General features: G+C 36.8%; 2 protein-coding genes across 9 annotated transcripts in view; one reads left to right on the plus strand and one right to left on the minus strand.

The window, feature by feature from the left end:
• The window catches only part of Aimp1 (aminoacyl tRNA synthetase complex interacting multifunctional protein 1), a 32,626-nt gene extending 12,930 nt beyond the window's left edge, over window positions 1-19,696 (minus strand). The window contains exons 1-6 of one of the 4 annotated variants that reach the window (XM_023710022.1): window positions 19,611-19,696; window positions 14,497-14,630; window positions 13,061-13,174; window positions 10,823-10,981; window positions 5,297-5,505; window positions 3,994-4,162 (exon numbers count right to left, since the gene is read on the minus strand). In XM_023710022.1, the coding sequence (XP_023565790.1) occupies window positions 3,994-4,162; window positions 5,297-5,505; window positions 10,823-10,981; window positions 13,061-13,174; window positions 14,497-14,630; window positions 19,611-19,663 (838 nt within the window). In that variant the 5' untranslated portion in view covers window positions 19,664-19,696. Of the gene's footprint in view, window positions 1-3,993; window positions 4,163-5,296; window positions 5,506-10,822; window positions 10,982-13,060; window positions 13,175-14,496; window positions 14,631-18,929; window positions 19,011-19,045; window positions 19,430-19,487; window positions 19,588-19,610 lie in introns of those variants that run through there. The other 3 variants (XM_023710024.1, XM_023710023.1, XM_004626699.2) reach the window with 3 other exon arrangements.
• Window positions 19,697-19,824: 128 nt separating this feature from the next.
• Tbck (TBC1 domain containing kinase) overlaps window positions 19,825-23,137 on the plus strand; it is a 214,982-nt gene continuing 211,669 nt past the window's right edge. For 2 of the 5 annotated variants that reach the window (XM_023710019.1, XM_023710020.1), the window contains exon 1: window positions 20,018-20,093. The gene's annotated coding sequence lies outside the window, so the exon portion shown is untranslated. Of the gene's footprint in view, window positions 19,942-19,988; window positions 20,098-23,137 lie in introns of those variants that run through there. The other 3 variants (XM_023710021.1, XM_023710017.1, XM_004626700.3) reach the window with 3 other exon arrangements.

The following is a 23,137-nucleotide window of genomic DNA, read 5'->3' on the forward strand; positions in this document are numbered from 1 at the left end:
CCGCGGTTCAATCCCCCAGCACCACATGCCAGCCAGCCCCGCCCCCTGGTGGGCTGAGCTGGCCACACACACATACACACACATAAATAAATAAATATTTAAAAAAAATAAAATAAAATAAAGGAATTCAAGGACTAAAACTATGTTTTGTTATTAACTATTAGTTTAGAACAAGATTCAGTATCAATGGAAATAAACATGACCCTAGATGTGAAAAGTCCAAGTAGAAATTCCTGCTTATTACGAAACAATGAATAACATTCTTCTGTTTTTTTCTTTAAATGTATTTGGTACAGGGTCTACAGGGTCTCACTACGTAGATCAGACTTGTAGTGATTCTTCTGTTTTCAGCCTCCCAACAGCTGGGATTACAGGAGAGCACCACCATGCCCAGTCTCAATCGTAGTCTCAGTGTACCTCAGGGGCGGGGCCGGCACAGCACACCAGAGATCGAACACCAGCTGCTGCACTCTGCCTAAGCAGGTGCTTTAGTGTGTTGAGCTATTCGGCCAGCCCTTATGAATAACGTTCTTACAAGGTGGTCATTGCTTTTGCCTCCTGCATATAATGCTACAGGGACCAGTTATCCCACGCAAGTAGTAATAAGTATAGTTTCTCACAGTGCAGATTTTAAAAGGGGTGGAAGGGTGGTCAAGGTTGTAGGTGTGGTTATTAACACATTATTTGGCACCTTTTAGGGAGTTTTTAGCTGTGTAATTAGGAAAAATAGGGGTGAAAAACTCTTTTGAAGGCCAAACAGTAATTTGAACGATTGAGCCCCAACTGTAATTTCTTTTTTTTAATTTTTTTTCCAACTGTAATTTCTAGCCAAACTTAATTAGCAGAAAATAAAACATTAATCTCTAGAAACTGAGCCTATCACATGAATATCCAAGTGCACCAGCAGACAACTTAAGCTGTTTTACAATGTGAAACAGATGCTTAATACAGCACCCACCAATCATGGTGTTCTCTAAGAATGCTGTGAGACTCATGGCCCATGCTATTAGCTTTTCAGATTCCCTGCTACAGGCGGAGGAGCTGTGTGGGAGATGTAGGGAATGAGCAGTGATAAAACCAGGCTCCAGTATATCAGATATTCCACAGTATTCAGCTTTGCCAGGTTAGAAAGTAATTCAAGCAATCCCACAGATCATTTTAAAGGTAGACTGATGAATGTCACAAACTTTATAAATATTAACTTCTCCAAAACAGGAAGGCATAGGGGAAAATGTGAAAAACATACCAAGCTGGGGACCAAAGGAAATGTACATGTACAAATATCCAAATGATCTAGAGATTCATAAGCACAGAACAGGTAGCAAATCCACAGTGGTTCATTATCACCTCCACTGCTAAGTCAGTGGTTAACTCAAGAAAAATTTGTCAGTTTATTTCAGAGTAACACTCAGGCCATAAAAATGGATTCGAGTAATGAACTAGTCACCTGTCGATGCTGAGATAAGAGAATGAGAGGTTTCATAGCAATAAAAGAACTATGAGCCTTCATTAATAAACACGCAAGGAACAAACTTAAATGCTACACTATTAGCCACCCACATCAATGGTCTGGCCCTGTAGGTAAGTTTCTGTGGACTTCAGTTTCCAAACTTATAAACAGGGAGCTAAAGTAACTTCAAATATCTGACTATAATGTATGTGCAGAAGTACACTCAAGAAAGTGGCAATTCTTAAGTACTTACGTAAGAAGTAAGGCAAATGCAAATGCTATATTTTCTCCTGGTGCTAGGGACAAAACCCAGGGCCTCATGCCTACCAGGCAACCATTTACCACTGAACCACCACCAAGCCCCCAGGATTCCTTGATCTTTGCTAGTTTTTTCCAATGTATTCTAAATGATACAAAAACAATTCACTTTATTGTATCCTATCCAAGTTTAGTGAACAAGGCTTCTACACCAAAGCACAGATTAGTCCAGGATGTATGTGCAGCTTACCCAGAGTGGGAGGTTTGGCACAGGATGACACTGTGGGAACAGAATGGTGATCAAACACTCCTAGACTCCAAAGCCACCATGTTTCCCCACGAAAGTGTTCAGACACTTGGAGAGAAGAATATTTCTCTACCAAATGTTCTTAGAGGGCAAATAATTATGATCTCGTAAACTATTACGGTTTGCTATCTAGCAAGGTTCAAAACATATACCTGAAGTCACAGGTACTTGTAAAAAGTCCTGTGATTTTCAGATTGACCTACTTCTGATGAGACTGGAACTGAGTTTCAAGAAAAATAATCTGGGCCGGCCAGATAGTTCAGCAGACTAAAGTGCCTACTTAGACAAGCACTAGGGGTCCTGGGTTTGATCCCCATGCAGTATCAGCCCCACCCCTGGGGCATGCTGAGATGGCATATGAGACTGGGCATGATGGCATGTGCCTGTAATCCCAGTGCTTGGAGGCCAAAAACAGGAGGATCACTACGAGTCTGATCTGTGCAATGAGACCCTGTACTAAATACGTAAGAAATAAAAATAAAAAGAATCCACACTTTCACTCACGTATCTTACTACTCATATGTTAAACTGCTCATATTCTAATACTTAAAGGCATTTAACATAGGATTAGAAAGGGTGCACGCTATGTAATTACATCAGCTTTACTATCTCATGTGTCTATACACGTCTTCAAATAAATTGTGTCTTTAGAACCTAATTCTACTTTAGAACCTAATTTATTTTTGCTTTTATTAGCTGGGTGAGTAATTTTTAGGAACATGTAGTCTTTCTTAATTTTTCACTCCTTTTTTTTATGAAGTGTCTTCATTTTATGAGGTAAACATTTATTCTACATCTGTCAAGCATTCTTTTTCTTCTGCTTTTTAAAGATGTATTTTAAGATGGTATTCTGCTTTTAAGACCTATTTTTAAGACCTATCAATACACTGTGATGTTTCCTGCCTCAGGGGCAACTTTAATGGAAGAAAAAAACATAAAATGAAACTTTCTTCAAGATTATCAAATAATTTAACATGGTTTTTTTTTCTGCATTTTGAGAATTAGGCATCTTTCGCCCATCTCTGTATTTTGTGCTATGATTATAGACAATTCTACAACTTAAATAATCTTGGAGGGGCCTGGGAGATAGCTCAACCGACTAAATGCCTGCTTAGGCAAGTGCAGAGACAGGGGTTCAATTCCTAGCACCACATGCTATGCTGGCCCCTGTCCCTGGGCATGCTAAGCCAGCCACACAGAGAGGGCATAGTAGCACATGCCTGTAATCCCACTGCTGAGGAGGCTGAAAACTGGAGGATCACTATGAGTCCAAAATTTGCAGAGAGACCCTGGACCAAATACATTAAACAAAAAAATCTTAGGGTTGGCCAAATAGCTCAGCAGATTAAAATGCCTGCTTAGGCAGATGCAGTGGCCAGGGTTTGATCCCCATGTGTCGTGCCAGCCTCACCCCTGGAGCACTCTGAGATGGCAATTGAGACTGGGCGTGTGGATGTGCACCTGTAATCCCAGCTCTTTGGGAGGCTGACCACAGGCAGATCACTATGAGTCTGATCTATGTAGTGAGCCTTTGTAGACCCTACTAAAAAATACAGAAAAAAAAAAAAAAAAATCTTGCAGGACATTGGTTTGTTCTACATTCAGGTCACACTCTGCTGCTAAGCAGGTATGAACACTAACATTTACTTAGGGTGCAATACGTCTAGTGTTATAGTGTGTATTCATGGAAGAGGAGGGTGACATGCTACGCCCAATGTGCTCTAGTAACGCTGAATGGTTATTTAATGTGTTTTAAGTCTGTTTATTTTATTTTTATTTTATTTTATTTTATTTTTTTATGGTACCAGGAATCAAACTCAGGACCTGTGTTTGCCAGGTAGGCACTTGTGCCGATGGTCATTTAATTTTATATTAAGCCTTGTGCTCTGCACACAGGGCTGATTTTAACAGCTAAGCATTAAAATCATCACTTTGAAAACTGGCTCCTGAACAATTGAAATAATTACTAAATACTTACCAGGGAAAGCATCAAAAGTGACTCTGTCTCCAGGAATGGACCCATCAGGAGGAGCCAGGATTTCGACCTTCTCTGGTGAACTGGCACACATCACCATCGCCTGAGACAGGACCCCCCTCATCTTTGCAGGCTTCAGATTGCAAAGCAGAATCACCATCCGATTTTCCATCTGTATGAAACATAAAATTGGTAGCTAACACTGCACAGATGATTAGAATAATCACCTGGAGAAAATATACTGAAGACATATGTTACACTAAATAACAAATGTTACACTTCTGTGGATGCATCATTGTTTCTGTGGGTCCAAACTCATTTCATTAGGAAATCATACACACATGAAAAGAAAATGCTCCAAACAACTCACCACAGCTAAAGAACACAAGAGGCCCTCTGGCTAAATACTTACTGAATGATTACATAAAGAAATGAAGGAAACAGATTTGGTTTTACATTTTGGTTACCACAGTCTAGCAATGGAATGTATAAAAGTGATTTTCCTGTTTCTTTTAAAAAGGAGTAGCCAGGACCAGAGAGAGAGCTCAGCAGCACAAATGCCTGTGTGGCAAGCACAAAGTCCTGAGTTCAGTCCCTAGTAGAAATAAAAAAAAAGGAGCAGCAGTAAGATTGTCTACACTCTACAGGGTACTCAGCCTTGTAACTGGATCAGTATAACCCATGAGAGCAAGCTGATTCACTTTTCCTGAAGAGGAAAATTGCTCACACTGAACAGTGTGCAACAGTAAACAGAAGAGCATGTGTAAGTCACATGGACTGAATACTTCATAAACAACAGCTTTCATCATCATGTTTATCACTGGTCCATCATGGAGTGTTATCATTCTTTGATTAAAAAAAAAATCATGAGGCTGGGGAGATGGCTCAGTAGAATAACCACTTCCCTGACAAGCACAAGGGTCTGAGTTCAATCCCTGGTTCCGAAAAAAAAAAATCACTGCACCACCATGATTAGTTCTCTTTTTTGTGTAATTCATATTTAAACTAATCATTTGAATTAATCAATATTAGCTTACATGCTATAGTCATCTTGACACAAAATTATTAAACCATAAGAACACATACTGCTCTAGATCTTGCCAAAGGCCAAGAAATGATTGAGATGAAATCATAAAGGAAAGACATCAAGAAAGAAGGAAGGTGACAAAGGTAAGTAATTTTTTTTAAGATTTTCCAATTAATTTTTTTTATACTAATTTTACTGAGAAAGAAATAGCAATGAGACAGTTTCAAAACAGGTTAGTAGGATGGTTGCAATAATTAATACATTAGGCATATACTTTACCTGTTCAAGAGGAACATGATTCACTAGGCCACTAACAACTGTTCTTGGGGCTGCTTCTCCAACATCTATTTCTTCTACATACAAAGAATCTGCATCAGGGTGTTTTTTGGCATTAATGATTCGGCCAATTCGAAGATCCAGACGGGAAGCATCCACTGGCTTAGAGTCAGCACTTCCTGCTGCAGATGGCTTTTTCTCCTTCTTTTCTCCTAAAAAGTGTTCATCAAAGGGTAAACATCAGACTAAAATAAAACTGCAGTGTGAGAAACCCATGGCAGCAATACTAATGCGCTTAAAAGAAAAAAAAAAATCTTGACTTAATAACAAAGGAAAGAATTATTTATGTCACCAAATATCAAATATTATTTTAGCTATTTCTCAAAAAAAAACCATCTGCATTTCTAGTTACACAGAACTTGGCAGACTGGCTCATGGGCTCCACTTAGCCTGCTGCCTATTTGCATAAAGCAAAGGCTTGTACTGGGACAGCATCCATGCTCACTCACTTTCATTCTGTCTCTGGATACCTGGCATGCAGGATTCCTGGCATCACAGCGCAGCTGAATGGTTATCATAAAGACTTTCTGGCCTCACAACCTAATGTCTCCACTCTGGAGCCTTTTATTTTAAAAAGTTTGCCTTTCTCTAGTACGGAGCTTTAGAAAATCTTTTAAAATTTTTATTGGACTCTGAAAGATGAAAATCTTTTATTTAAAAAACACATCCTAATCAACAATCAGATATAAACTAAACTACATGATGAACAGTGAAACTCAACTTCAATGATAAAATGTTGCTCTCACCAGTTATATGCAAAAGTATACAGTGGATTTCTCCACTTCTGGGATCTCTCTTTAGACTTGAGGACTTTTCAGTTTATCCCCAGCTAACTATTCAAGCAGAAGAAATGAGTTTATTCTGACCATGCTTTCACAATCTTGCTTTTATTTATAAGCTGATAATTCAATTTAACATATGATCACTTTAACTAGGGTCAAAATGCAATATGCAAAGAGGATGCATAATTCTTTTTTTTTTTTTTTTTGGTGGAACTGGGAATTGAACTCAGGCCCTTGCACTTGCCAGACAAGCGCTTACTCTGAGTCATCTCCCCAGCCCCCCCACTTTTTTTTTTTGCAGTACCAGGGATCGAACTCAGGACCTTGCACTTGCTAGGAAGGCGCTTATGCCGCTGAACTGTCTCCCCGGCTCAGAGGATGCATAATTTTTAAGTCTACAATTATCTTCTACTTTTCATCAAAAAGAATGTAAGCCCAAAATGAAAACTTATTGCTTGTCCAATCTGTATGCAGAGGATAGTTATTGTAGCTTGGAAACAATCTTTTTTCAACTCTATTTTTGCTTACTCTTTCAGCATTTACTACAGCCTAGGAAAGTTCTCAGGATCTGGAAATAGGTGATTGGCCCATGCTGCCACGGCACTCAAAACTTCTTTTAAGGAGAACAAGGAAAACACCTATGTCTACAGTAGTCCCCTTATCTAAGGCACACTTTTATGTTTTAGATTGCTATAGTCAACTGCTGTCTGAAAATAAAGGGAAAGTTCCAGAAATAAACAATTTGCTTGTTTAAAATGGTCCACTGTTTTGAGTAGCATCAATGAAATCCCATTCCACCCTGCCTGGGAGGTGAATCATTCCTTTACCCAAAGTATACATGGTGTATATGCTACATGCCTATTGGTACCTTTGTAGCTATCTCCCATGTCTGACTGACTGCAGAGTTACTACAGAGCTTGTGTGCAAGGAATCCTTATGTTACTTAATAATGGCAATAGTAGTGATGCTGACAATTTCATTACTGTGCATTATAATTATTCCATTTTATTTTTGTTAATCTCTCAATGTCTAAACTGTACTACAGATATGCATGTGTAAGAAAAAAACAGAATATAGAGGGTTTTGTACCATTCAGGGTCTTAAGAGTCCTTTGAAGGCTATGGAATGTTAACCCAATGGGTACGGACGGACTACTGTATGAATATGTAATAAAAATTATGTGAAGAAATAAAGACTTACAAAGATGAGCAGAAAAGCAGGATTCTGTGAAAAGACATTCACATTTAATCTCACCAGGAGAGTTTAAAAGTGTAAAATTTTCCATATGACAAATTTGCAAGGATTTTTAAAATAGCAAAAACCAAAAAACCAAACAAGGGCTGGACAGATAGCTCAGTGGACCAAGCACCTGCTTGCTTAGGCAGAGTGCAGCATGCAGGGTTTGATCCCTGGCATGCCATGCCATGCCAAACCCGCGCCCAGGGCACGCTGAGACAGTGATAGAGACTGGGTGTGGTGGTGCATGCCTGTAATCCCGGCATTTGGGAGGCTGAAAACAGGAGGGAAAAAAATAAATAAAAATCAGTTTTTTGATCATAAGGATTGAACTCTAGAGCCTTTGCAATTGATTGCATCCTCAGCTCTTTTCAGTTTATGTTTGAGACAGAGTGTGAAGCCTATCTTCCATTCTCTGAGGAGACATAGTATTTTGATTGTGGGACTGATCAGCCTTATAGCCCAATATGACAAGACAGTGTCCTTCTTTAGAGGGAAAGGGAAAGCACAAGAGTGCTCAGAGCCTCAGGCCGAAGTATTAGTGTCCAGTTAACTTCCTGAGGTGGTAGAAATGCATCCCATGTGCTTCACACAAATTCCTAAGGGGCTTCACACAAATTCCTAATAAATTTCTAAATTTCTCAGGCTAGGTTGAATCTTGTGAGTCTCCTGCCACAGCCTCCCAGAGTGCTGAAATTACAAGTGTGCAGCACCATGCCGAGTTACCAAATCTAATATATATATATATTTTTTTGTTGTTGTTGTTGTTGTTGTTTGTTTGTTTGTTTTGTTTTGTTTTTTAATTTTTACTTCATAGACATCTGAAATATCTTTATCAGGAATCCACATTTCAGAAAACCTATAGCACAAGCTTTGTTACAAAAAGGGCTTTTAGAAATGTCCCACTGACACTGAGTGATGCTCAAGGTGTGTACCTGGAACTGCAGAAACATGTGGACTTTCTAGCCTGCACAGGAGCACAATACTGGAACATGGGTTGAACCTACACCCAAACATCTATGCTACAGCCCTCTGTAACCAGCACTGCTCAACATATTACCTGTCAGCCACATACGGCCATTCACATGTAAATTTAAAATTATCAATTCCGTTAAGTAACGGTCATGACTTATCCAGACAGCTGACACTGACAAAAGATCTACAAGCTGCTATACATGGTTTCAGGGTAAATCCTCAGGGGATTTGATGGACCTGCTCAGATACAAAAGTTATATTTTTAGTTATATAGGTCTTGCTTTAACTTGGTTTTAACCATCCAGCAGAAAAGTATAACCATTAGGCATGAAAGTAAAGCCATATTAATATGCTGAGCTGTAAAAGGCTCAAGTCAACAACTTCTGACAATTGCCAGTTCTGCTGATAACCCACTACTATTATGGACCATTGGACTATATTGGGTTATTTTGCTGAATTCAAGTAGTTACAACCTATAGACTGGTTTCAAGTATGTAAAGGTCCTTTAAAGACTTCTCCAAATACAGTTTCTTTAACTGCAGTGGAGCACCCATCTCTGACAAAACAAGAGGGATATAAAGGAACAATTTGTAGTGAAAAAGAAAATATATGTATATACTAGTTAGGATAGACATACAGCTATTTTCTCTTAGTTCAATGAGAATAAAGGTTTGTACTAATATTGTTTAGACAAGGTATCATGTCTATATCTTGTCCTGTGAATAACTACTAGGAAGACAACAATACGCAATGTATTACTGTAACTGTCATACTAACCTGTTTTGAAACTGTTGAATAGAACTGTCACAATACAGAATTGATAATAAAAAAATTATCAATTCTGCTCTTCAGTCACACTAAACACATAGCTCAACAGCCACACGCAGACTTCAGGTCACATCTCAACCAGGCACACGGGATGCATTTCTACCACCTCAGGAAGTTAACTGGACACTAATACTCTGGCCTGAGGCTCTGAGCGCTCTTGTGCTTTCCCTTTCCCTCTAAAGAAGGACACTGTCTTGTCATATTGGGCTATAAGGCTGATCAGTCCCACAATCAAATTACTATGTCTCCTCAGAGAATGGAAGATGGGCTTCACATATTTGATAGGAATAGGCTCCCCAACTGTATTGTGACAATCTTAATAAACTTTATAATATAAATTTTATGAAGAATTTGCAACTGTTTTGTAATCCCTTCTTAATAAATTTTATAAAGGACTGGATTTTGCTCTCACTGCAATCATACCACCTAGTGGTGAAGTTATGTAAGAGGACACGCAACATCTACCTATTTCTAATTCATAGAAGCTACTTACTCATATTTACCTGAAGGAATTGATGTACACCATGCTAAACTGGCTTAGGTTAGTTCACAATTCCCTCAGCTATTTTGTATTTTTCAAATAACAACCAAACAACCCCCCATGGCAATTTTGACCATAACACAAAGTATCAGACTGAATTTGAAAGTACTTCTTTAGACACAGCTGGCAAAATTAAATTCTAGTAAAAAGTGAAGTTTATTTAAAAGGAGCCTTAAATTTATAATTAGAAAAATAGTTTTAATATCAAAGTAATGGAAAAGGTAAAATTTTAATACACAGATTCAGATGAAAGATCAAAAGCACCTGAACAAACAGCAACACATAATAAAAGTCAGAACTGGATTCTAGTCTTAACTTGTTGATAGGCACTATAAGACTTGTTGCTCAGGGCTGTCCAGATAGCTTAGCAGATTAAAGCACCTGCTTAGGCAAACGCGGGGACCAGGGTTCGATCCCTAGTGTGCTGTGTGAAAGCTGCTCCCAGGGTGCGCTGAGACAGCAATTAAGACTGGGTGAGGTGGCGCACACCTGTAATCGCAGTGCTTGGGAGACTGAAAAACAGGAGATCACTATGGTCTGATCTGGGTAGTGAGACCCTGTACTAAATACAAAAAAAAAAAAAATTGTTGCTCAGTTAAATATGAAAATTGAGAGGGACAGGTAAGGGTGACTGCACAATTTTAAGTGTCACTCTTCAAGTAGACACTGATACCAACAATGTAATGGTTCCTGAAACCTTAATATCTGATGTCTTAGTTCAGAAAGCATGCTTTGACTGATATCCCTTGTCTACCTTCACAACTGGATCAAAACTACCTTCCTAATTGTGACTTATTTGAAACTATGCCCCAAAATTTAGTCATTCCAAAGTACATATAGGTTTCTACACTGCATTTCTAACTGTTTTCTGGTTTTACTATACTGGTCTTTCACCCAAAAGGCCAGCTTCACCTTGCTGAGCTACTTAACATTCACACATTCTTCAGGACGGAGTAAGTTTCCATGTTCCAACAGCATAATGATGCTAATTTTATTCTAGTTCATAAGTTTCAACTTTTTGTTTTATACCATTATCATAAGCATTAAAAATGGTAACATCATCTGATAAACCAGTCGAGAGCCAGTAAGTTTAAAGGTCAAAATTACCTTTCTTTTCAGTTCTTTCTTTCGCCTTTTCTTCTCCCCGCTTTTTTACGTGTTCTTTGGCACCAGACGATACAGTTACTGGTGTTGACTGTGCTGCATTTTCAGCAGTCACAGAATTGGCTTGCAGTGGAGTATAAGATGGGCATGGTATTTGCTTCACTGAAACAGATGTTAGTATATATTAGCTCAACAAAAGATTAAAAAATATAAACTGAAACATAAATCAAAATTCCTTTTCAAAAGAAAAATTAACTGCACATTACTGTCAAATGTCTAGTATTATGTTCAGGGTATGGAAAAGCTGCTAAGAAATTAAGCATGTTTTAACCATTATTAAAAGTAACATAAAATGGCATGATTGCTATTTAATCATTCATTACTAAAGTGAGCAAACTACAGATAATAACAACAGCTGATATTTATCATGGATATATCATGTCCCAAGCCTTTTTCAAAATGCTTCCTACGAGCTGACTCATGTAATTCTCACAAGCTTGCTCTTCTCATGCAGCCATTTTACCAGGGATAAATCTGAGCCATGTGGAAGTGAAGGCACAGGCCCACCCGCCTGGAGAGATGTGAAGAGCATGTCCGCAGGAGGTCTGCTTCCAAAGAGCACACTGTCATAGCTGGCGGAGGCATGCTTGCAGCAGATCTCTTCAACAAGTGGGAAAATATTTTAATACTAGTCATTTCTATATTAGCATTAAGGGAGACAAAATTACTTGAGCATAACACTATGGTCAAAAAGCAACTTCTTCAAAAAATAAAGTTCTTCAGCTATGTTCTAAGATGGCTAAAAACATTTTACATACTTCCTCTGCTAACAGAAAAATATAAGCTCAGGAGAGATTTTGATGTAGTTTAGATTCAGGCCATATTCATACAGCACTTCCCTGAGGGATTTTTTTAAGTTCTCTAAATAGCACTGCTTTGTTTCAGCAATGTGAATCCCTATTTTATGTTTCTACCATTAGGCAGAATTCATCATTGTAGTTCACAACACTAACTAGGCTAGCATTTCAGCAATAAAACAGTTTACAAGTTTAATGCTCATGAGATCAATTTGTTTTTAACCACTGAAAGAAAAACAATGAGTTTTACACTAGAGTATTTTCATTGTTTACTTAATTCAGTATTTGTATTCCACATCTCTTAGTCTGACTAGTTCGAAATTTTCTGTTGGCAAACAACATTCTCTCTAGTTGACAACTCTACTCATCCATCATTGATTTTGCCCTTATGATTACTTAGCTAACTAAGGGTATACTTCAGATGATGTTAAAAATAATCAGCTGGGGCTGGGGAAGATAGCTTGGCAGTCTAAGCACCTGCCTGGTAAGCACAAGGACCTGGGTTCAATCCCTGCTACTGCATGCCATGCATCCCCAGCACCCTGGGGCACTGGCCACTGAAAGTCATCTTGGTCGCACTGGCCTGTAATGCCAGCACTGGGCAGGCTGAAACAGGAGAAGAACTAGGAGTCTGACCTGTGTAGCGAGACCCTGTACCAAATAAATTAATAAAAGAAAATTTTAAAAAAATAATAATCTACTGACAGAATACTGTTCAAAAGGAAGCAAACAGTAATAGTTTTTAATTTACTTGGTCTCAACTTCCCTAGAGTAATTTTCTACAATATAATCATAAAGCTTTTCTGTGCAGTACTTTGAAATCATTAAACTATTAACAAAAATGTTTTATAGCAATGTAAATTAACACAGAAATGCTGAAAATAATCAAAACTTTATTTATAATATATTTGAAATTATAATTATCTGCTGCCATAAATAACTCAAAAATTATGTGGTTTCAGACAACTATTCTATTCAGTTTCGTTTCTTTATAAAGAAAACAACTATATTTGTATAAAATGTTTTAAGGATAAAATAAAAAATGCATGTAATGCAACTGGCACATAGCACTCTGCATAAATTTTAATAAATGTTAATTAAATAGTACTAAAGCCATTTAATACTTATTGACAAGGATTCAATAGCAACCATAATGATGAAGTTGAGTATCGAACAAGATTAAAAGCTTAGGTTTCCAAACCCCAGCTGTGCCACCTTTTTGTGACACTGGCAAAATTATCTGCCTTTTCCAAATTTCTGTCTTCCTTTCTGTTAAAGGAGAGCAATGCACAGAAGAGACATTGTAAGAGAACAGGCATAAAAGTGACCTAGTAAATGATATCATTATTAGAAATCAAATCTTATCATTACTCTAATCTATCACCTCCATTCTGAATTTCAGCCTGAATCAGCTCCTGTTTCAGTTCTTCTATTTCTTTCTTCAGTTTAGCATTTTCAACTCGAAGTTTTTTCTCTTCTCTCAGTGTTGCCTGCAAAACTAGGATCAAGAAAATACAATTAAAATATGTATTTTTACATTAATTTTATTAAGAAGTAGAAATGAGACATTTTCAAAACAGGTTAGTAGGACAATTACAATAATTAATACATTATATATTGTCTTTGTAGTACTTATTCATAGTACAAAATGCAGACATATCTTATATAAACAGTTAGCTCAAAATTTTCTTCTTATTGAACTAAGAGAAAGTAGCTGTATAACTATGCTATTTTGTATACACACACACACACAACATACATTTTTTTTTTTTTTTCACTACAAAATGGTCCTTCATCTATATCCCCTTTTGTTTACTTTTGTCAGAGATGGGTACTCCATTGCCATTCGTATATTGTAGGTGCATAAATTCAGCAAAAGACCTACAAACTGCTGTACAGGATTTCAGGGTAATTCCTGAGGGGATCTGACTGACCTTGCCAGATACAAAAGTTATATTTTTTGTTGTATAGGTCTTGCTTTATCTTGGTCTTAATCATCCAGCAGAAAAGTATAAAAATGAGGTATAAAAAGTAAAGCCATATTAATATGCTGAGCTATAAAAGGCTCAAGTCAACAACTTCTGACATGCAGATAACCCACTACTATTATGGACTACTGGACTATATTGGAAATACGTATTTTCTAACGTTTCTTTTTGAGTACCATTTGGAAAGAACGTAATCTGTGTACACACGGCTAGGACAACACCACACACCAAATATTTGGTCAGCTCCTTTATGTGAGTTTAATGTTTACTAAAACAACATGACTCAGAAGGCTAAGGCAGGAAGGTAACAAGTGAGATTTCATCTCAACATTTAAAAAAAAATTTAAAAAGAGCTGGAAAAGTAGCTCAGTGGTAGAGTACACTATATTTGATTGCCAGCACTGTAAATTCCATAAAACTAGATTCAACCCTAAAGAGTAAATCTTCAAGTGAGATTTTGTACATATAACTTTGCAATTTTAAGTAAAACTTAAAAGAATACCTTAGGAAGTGATATGAAAGTACATACCTTCCCCCATATATTCTAGGACATACGATTTCATATTTGATCTCACTCAATTTTCCTGTTACCTCTAATGCAATTCCAACTAACTTTAAAAATAATCTTCATCCAGCAATTTAAAATAATACATTTTTTCTCTATATAATATATACTTACTACTACCAATTCTAATTATTGTAAGCCTAGCATATATTATTTTAAATACTAAAGAAATTTAGAAGTTATCAAGATGACTTAAGTAAAAATATATATGGTAAACATTTTCCTCCTTTGTTAATATGTGAATTCAAGTTCCTTAAATTTTCTTACTTGCTTTCTCCTTGAGAAGAGCAACTTGCTGTTTAAGATATTCAATAATTTGATCCGCCTCTGCCCCCTTCTGCTCCAGTCTCTTCAGAACAGCCTCATTGGTTGTCATTTTTGCCAAAAAACGACAGAAACTCCTAAATACAAAAATAAAAGTGGTGTGTTACTTCACAAGGAATAAATACTAAACATGTTAATAAAGGCCATATAATATATATACTGAAATTATTTCCAAATAGGCATATGACTAATAATGATGTTTTGCTAATTGTTTTTTTGCTTTTCATATTTGTGTCTTCTCCAAATGTTACTCATGAAATTATACATATTTCAATAAATAACAGAAATATTTAGTATACAAAAATATTTTATAAAGGCTGGAGAATATGCTCAATCATAGATCAGTTGTGTATATATGATATATATACTATATATACAAAAAATATATATATACACACACATGATATAGCCTTTTAGTTCTATAATACATTCAAAATATTGTTTTTAAATCCTGCCAAGATAAACATGCTATAAACATTGAGGTTAATTTATCATGGTAAAGCTTAAACTGCCACATACTAGATTAAAAACTGCATCAATAAGAGCAGGTTAATCATTAGTCACACTATGAGCCTGTACACTTTTACCTGACTTTATATCAGTTTATACTTCAACGTGTAAAAGTGACATAAAGCACTGCTGAAATAAACAATCTTTTAAGCAAATAAAACTGCTCTAGATAAATCCTAAGTTTTTGATAAAAAAAAATCGGTCAATGTACAAATAACTCAAGGTTGTTTCAAAATTTTAAATTATTGTGCAAATTTTTCCCATACAAAAAAATATTCTGAATTTATAATTTTTTAGAAAAAAAAGACATTGAAAATACTCTATCATAAAGTTCACCGTATATAACAGACACAAAACCTAAGCAAAATAAAACCCTACAAAAACCAAGTTGCTAATAAATGAAGAAAATGTTAAAAGGGAGGTCAACCTGGTAAAACCCTAGCAAAGTGTGTGTGTTTTACATGGACAATTCTTTTAACAGCTTTTAAAAATACAGACTAATACTTGGAATAGAAATATCATTTTAAAATTCTACCTTTTTCTACAAAGTGACCAGAATGATCACGTTCCTCAAATTATTTCAAAGTCCAGGGTTTAGAGGAAAATTAAAAATGTTCATCTGAAGAAAGTTAAAGTAAAAATATTGTGCTTTTCTGAATTTTAGTATGCTGAATTATAGCAATCTTTTAGTTTAATGACAATTTTAATCTAATATAAGTAATGAACAAATGTTTTTAATATGTGAAGTACACCTAGCACAAACAAGCACAGTCTTTAAATGGGAAGGCAGAGACACACTTTAGAAAAATATAGTTTGCAAAGGTATGGCATACAAAACATCACTCAAATTTCAAAATAAAATAGTATTTCAAGTGCTATAAAAAATTATGTAAGCATAGCATGGCTTTCCTAAGTGAGCCAACGGCTCTAATAAGTCATCTACAAATGTACACCAGCCACATAGCTGAAAAAACAAAACCTGAGACCAATGCTCTGACTCACTAAACAGTTTAAAATCTTCCAAGACCAAGACTAATTTGCAAAAGAGATCATAAATCCTAGCCTAAGAGAAAAAACAGGATATACAATTTTATTGCATTAATAAATCAACTGCTTGGGAAGCAGGTTAGTTAAAAAACTGAGTTAAATATGAGTTGGACTTTTGCAATAAAATACATAAGGAATACCATGTATCAATACAGAAAGAAGCTGAACATGAAGACACACACAGCTATGAAGAAAAAATGAGGTGATAAGCCAAAATGGTAAAACTTCGAACGAAACTGACAGAAATATAAGTGAGAAAATCTGAATGATCCCCCATCATTATTATATAAAGGAGTTCCAAGACTAGGGATTATCAATCGCTATGCCAGTTTTTGTAAAGCTAAACTACAATTACATCAAACCTAAAACACAAAAGGGTCATAGTTAAGATTAGGTTATAATTGCAGTTTGACAGTATAACAACTACAAAGCTACTCCGTTCAGTTTGGATATTTGTATAAGTAAGCTGTATGAACGTTTTCAAAAGTTAAAAAATGTTGAATAACGCACTCTCATACAAAACTAATGACTGATGAAGTAAAAATATATATATATATATATATATATATATGTGTGTGTGTGTGTGTATATCTCACTCCCACATAATTCAAAATAGCATGTAAGACACAAGCATTTCAAAAAATCCCTGAAGATTTTTATGCTTCTACATACTGTAAGATAATGATATGCTACATATAAAACTATATATTACTTGTACTTAACTAATTTTAATGCACTACAAAATAAGTATAATTTATATACCTGGTTATAAGTTTACAAATACTTGCTTAGGGTAAAGCCTAGCTTTAAACTGTGAATTGGTAAATAAAAGTAGGACTGCGAAACATATATTCCTTATAATACTCAACAAAATGGACTCAACCCAGTAATTAGATTTAAAAAATGAGAATTAAAGATGAAAAATAAGAAAGCATGTCAATAACAAAAAAATTACTGGAAAACACATATGTAGGCTATGATAGAGTGATAATGATATTACTTGACCATTCAGAATTACAAAATTAATAGAAGCTATCACACATTTTATGATTCACATTAGATAGTAATACCTACTGTTTGCTTTTTTCAATATCAATTACATTCTTTTCTAAACATTCACCAGTAACTTAATTATTTCAACACCATGAAGTACATACTACCATTGCCCTTTCTTATGCATTTACTGATATTAAATTATATGCAACCAAGGAATAAACTAAATGAAATAGAGCACACTTCAACTTGAATTCCCTCTAAAGGTCTTCTAAGGAGACCTATGAAAACTAAGAGCTTTAGCTCAGGAGGCAAAATAATCCACAGCAAGCAGCACACAGAATTTTGCCAAAGGTACAACTAGCCAAGAATACCAAAAGAAAAACTGGTTTTATGAGAATGATGTAAAATCTTCTGGTTTCAGAGAAGTAGAGAAAAACAAACAAACATAGAACAAAAATTCACTGAATGCTTTCTGCTTACCTTTGTGGCTAATCTAACACTTGTCTATAAAATAAAGTCATCAAATTAAAAACTCAAGGCTAGTAGGGCTTGGCTGATTAATGGATAAAAAATTATAGATTGAAGAGTAAGTTCTAATATTCTATAGAACAGTAAGGTAACTGTAACTAAAAATAATTTATCATATATTCTGAAATGGACAAGAGGGCTCTAAATGTTCTCACAGCAAATGGTAAACACTTCAGGTGATCACCATGCAGAGTAAAAAGGTAGTAAAATAATCACATGTAAGCCCATATTATCACATGTTAAATACAAAAAAAATTCACCAAACCCCAAAACTGTATGGATGTGAAAGCATGCGAGTCCATGACACCTTTTAGAACTAGGCTAAGGTCAAGCTATTATTTAAAAACGTATTTGTCAAAAGTCAAAGTTTAAAAAAAGGTAAATTTAAAAATGGACACTGAGAAAAATCTATCTCAGAGACAAACACAATTCCAGAGTCAAACCTACAGAAGATCTAAAATCACTTTATTTTAAGGTTCACATTTATTCTTGATTCCTCCCCTACCCTTCCCCCCCCCCTTAGCACAGAGCCACCTCTGCCTCTACTGGTGCAGTCACTCTTACCTAACAGTGCAGTCTTTTACCTGGCTCAGATTAATAGGAGTTAGCCATCCACTCCCCACCATCTTTTCCCATTTCTTATCCAAGAACATAGCTAATAAGAGTAACTATTACTTTAATGGACCAGGTCCACTACATACTTTGCTATTTAATTTCTGCAACCTTGTAAGATATTACTTACAACTGAGACATAAGTGCATTATCTGCCTAAATCCACTTAAGTATTAAACGACAAAGCTACGATTTTATTTGTTTGTCCCCCTCAAACTCATACTACAGTTCATTTTTAAAGTCTGAGTCTAAATAAATATAATTAAACTCCCACCCAAAATACGCTCGCACATTAAGTACAGCAAGTATATGACTGGTTTAAAAAAAAAAAAGACGATTGGCTATTTCTTCTCACATGTAGTGAACCCACTATTATCTCCCCTGTGAATTACAGCAAAAACCTCTTAATTGGCCTTGTTTATTCTAATCCACTGTTCTCGCCATATGAGTGATCCTTTTAAAAGGAAATCAGATCGTATCACTCTACTGACCAAAATCTTACAATTTCCTTCAGGACAAAAGGTAGCTGCACTCTTCATGAGCTGTCCCTGTTCGCCCGGACTTGATCTCTAGCTTTATCCCTTCCATTCAACGCTGATGCAGGCTTCCTTGCCATCCTGTTTTACAAAGGTTGGTACCCCTGCCTGAAGGCACTTCATCTCTGTCACCTAGGAGAAAGTCACCCTTTCTGTGAGACTTTCCCTGGCCACACTAAATATTCAAACTACATCCTCCTTTTAGCCAGATTATTTTTCTCTTCAGCATTCACAATGACCTAAAACACGGTGTTTTTACTTACTTTGCTCAGTTTGTGACTTCCTCACTAAGATGTGGGCGAGGGGATTTAGGGAGGAAGTTTTGTCTGTGTATTCTTTTGGTGCTCTTTCTAATCTGTCCAGTGCTTCTGATCATAGCCCAAAACAGTGCCTGGTAACGTGAGGGACGCGGAATTGCGGTCTCCATCCTCTCCCCCACAAACCTCCGAGTCCTCCGACATACACTCATAAAAGTAAACCTGCTTCCGAACCTATTTTTTCTCTTAACGCTGCCTCCACTGCTCAAACTTAGTTCCTAGAAAAGGTCCCAAGGTCTTTCCTTTCTCACGCCAGTGTGGGTGATAGTGCGATCAGACTTCCCACTAGACCCGCAGACCAGGTCTTCCCTCCTGGGGCTTATACCGGAAGAAAAAGACTGCAGCAGAGGTAATCTGCTTAACCCAGACCCTCAGAGAAACCACTCACATGAAGCAGCCGACTGCAATTCCAGGGCAGGAAGCTACACGGTCCAGCACACGCTGGCACCGAGAAAGGACCCTTATTAGGTGTCCACGCTTAACGCCTGAGTACCACACAAATGTAACCCACATTTTGGCGTCCCTGTCCTGCGTGTAGTGTAGGCTGTTCAGTAGACCTTCCATTCTCTCATCCAATATTACAGACTCCTGTCACATTCTTCCTCGCTAGTTACATTTGCTTGTTAGTTTGGGCAGGCGTTTGGCGGCAAGAAGTTGGGGGCTTTTCTTAACCTTGCGTCGCGCGGCTGTGAGGTCAAAAATGGGGGTCGAGCTGGTTTGAGTTTGGAGGGAAAGGCCGTCAGCTGTCAGTGGGCATTTCCGGGTTCGCCTTCCAGGCCAGGTTCCGAAGAACGGACTTCGGCGTTCTTGGCTCGCCTGCAGAGGCCAGTCTGTGAGCTCCCGGTGCCCAGCAACAACCTGTATTGTAGAAACCTCTGAAATGCGGGGCTGGGTGCATTGAGCCGGAGCACCAGCATCAGCTGCCGCGCTGGGGCCCCGTGTAGGCGCTCCTTCCCCCTTGTGTTTGTGCCCGCCTGCGTTCTCAGACTCAGAGGCAGGTACTCGGGTCCCAGTGTTGTGTGTCTCTTGCAGGGGCTCGTGGGTGGGACAAGAGTGTCAAGTGCAGCCGTGGCTCCGCGTGTCCGCTGCGAGAGCTGGAGCGAGCCGTACAGCGTGCGCGGCGCCACCTCCGTCCGGTTTCCAGCCCTTCTTCCTCCTCGGTCACAAACCTTTGGGAACCTCTAGGCAACTGTGAAAGTAACCACTGCGTAACTGCTTTAAAGGAAGACTTAAAGAGCAAGGTAGAGAATATGAAGCCTATTACTTATTAAAAAAAAACTACGGACTATGACTCTTGTCACATTTCTGATTTTAACATTTTACTCCCTTGGGCAGTAGGAGAAAGTGAAGTGTGAGTTGAGAATTGTCAGTGACTGTTTTTCAAGGGCTCCTGTCTGTTTAGTTGAGACAGATAATTTTGAGTGAAGGTATATAAAATAAATTATATAATTCGATTTGCCCATTGACATGCGAATAGTATTCGTGATAAAATCAATATCTTTTTTTCTGATATTGACTTTCATTTCAGTCGTTCAAATCCAAGTTCTTTGAGGGCAAAGATTGTATACAGACGGCTGAAGAATTATCTTTTTCACCGTCCTTACCTCGCAGCTAGAAAAGATTCTTTTTAAGTAAGGGTTTCGAGTTGAATGAATTTTCACTACCTACGCTGTTTTCCTCTTGCAGTCTGTCACTTCAGTAGGGTTTTTAAACAGAAAATCTAATAGTAGTTTGTAGAAAGATCAAATAATACAATAGCTTTCTATCTCGGCCTTCCTACTCTTGGCCTATTCTTCAGAAATAAATACCTTCAATGGTTTCTAATTCTAGGTCTATTTGGATGTTAATTAGTTTTCATTGATGTGTTCGTTGATGTCTTAAGATGGTGTATAGCATTCACAATTTGTGTAATAACTATAGCCATAGTTTTTCTCTGAATTTTGGAATATACCACAATTTTAGTTTAGTACTTTGTGTGTGTGTGCATATATGTATATATATATATATATATTTTATATACTTTTTCACACAAACCTTTTTCTTTTTTGAGATAGGGTCTCTGTGTGCAGTTCAGACTGGCCTTGAACCACACAGGGGGGCGAGGATTGCCTCATTATCATGGCAGTCCTGCTATCTCAGCCTTTTGAATGCTGGGATTACAGGCATATGCCACCACACCTGGCTTACGCAAACTTTTGAAAACCTACTTTGACTCTGTTTTTAAAATCAGAAAAGCAGTGACTTCCTTATCAAGGCAGAACCTATATTCACCTGTGTTAATGAATTTGTAGTTTCCACTCCTACGCTATACTGTTTGCAAATGACCAGACAGTTCTGAGAGCATACAGGAGATTTTATTCAGTGACAAATGAATACAATCTATAGGCACATTCTCCAGCAGCTCTGGGGTCTACATTTTTATAACTCTAGATCACGTGGTGGTACAGCAAGCATGCTTTCATCAAAGCTTGGCACAGAGAAGGAACGACAACTTCCAGGAATGAGGGTATCATTATCTTTCTTTCCTAATTTGAGCATGTTCAAACCTAACATGCTCTGAGTATGTATGTTTTTTATTCCAATAAGATTATATGGGCCCAGGCTCTTCTGGAGTGTGAGAACCATGTGAAGCAAATCTAGGCAGTTGGAGGCACACAGTTATCCACCTGTAGTAAGCAGTCGAGCAACATCTATTAGCAGCTAGGGCTGATAAGACAGTGCGTTATCAGTAGTTACAGGGTTTAAGCTGGTGACACCTGTACTTCCCTCAGCTGGTCCTTTACTTGTCTATTGCTATTGCTAATTTTAATATTTATATTTTATTTCTTAACCATAGCTTTTGCTTTTTAATATACTAAAAGCTAATTAAGTGCTTAAAATAGTAGGCTTTTAAGGACTCAGTGCGGAGCCAAGCAACGTGCTACGATACATTTCCTTCTCAATGTTTTTATTCTGTGTTTAAGAATTTTTCAAGTATTTAAGTCAAGGTGATTCTTTCTTCCCTGCCAATGACAAAAAAAAAAAAAAAAAAAAAATCATGTCCTAAAATACACTTCATTTTGTAGATTGTATACGTTTTTACCCTTCTCTCTTTTGTCTTTAGCCCACCTCATTTTGTTTTTCTTTTTAAATGAAGATTTTTCATTCTTAACACACAAAGAAGCTTTTATTACCTTCCCTTGGTCGAAGGCATTTGTCTTGGAGCTGAGTGGTACTTTGTCTAATTTGAACAAAATTGCAATCTATTTTTTGGCTATCTTCTATCTTAGATTTATATGTTTTGAACTTTTGGGTAAATTAAATTTTTCCTTAACCCTACATCTTTTGATTGTTTCCCCTTCCTGTTTTGTTAAAATATATCCTAAAGAAATTTGCTTTCAAAAGATATGTGGTTGGTAATTTTATTTTTCAATGTTTCCCTGGTAGAGTATTCCTATTTGCTATTGTGATTGATTGTTTGGCCACATATAGAATCAAAATTATGATCATTTGAATATTTCAAGATTTTACTTTTTTCTAACTTCCATTGGTGCTGATGAGAAGACAACCATTTTTCTCTGAAATAGTTAAAAATTTCTGGGTTTTTTATCCATTTACTCTAAGTACTTTTGAAAATTTTTGGTGCCCTGTGAGTTTATTCTCTTTGAAATGAATTCATTCCATGGAGATGAGATGCATATCCCCTTATTAATAATTTTCATTTATGGGTTTCTTGAAATTACAGGCTTTTTGAAGGTATTTGTTTTCCTAAAACTATGGGGGAATCTTCTTTTACTCTCTTTCATACTTTTGTGTCTTTCTTCTTTTTTTTTAAGTTCTTACAAAGTGGTTTGATTTGTGGCTTGATATATAATGTCTAATTGTTTCTAATATTTTCATCCATTTGCCTTTTTGCTGCATGCCCTGAGCCATTTTCTAATGTTTCTGTTTATTTTGGGAATCATGTAATTTCTGCTTATTTTTATCTCTTTTTCCTCTCAGTTTCTAAATTTTTATGAGATGAAACTTATACATATTTAAAATGTACTAACTGTAAAC

Source organism: Octodon degus, unplaced genomic scaffold, assembly GCF_000260255.1.
Source record: "Octodon degus isolate 3935 unplaced genomic scaffold, OctDeg1.0 scaffold00016, whole genome shotgun sequence".
NCBI lineage: Eukaryota > Metazoa > Chordata > Mammalia > Rodentia > Octodontidae > Octodon > Octodon degus.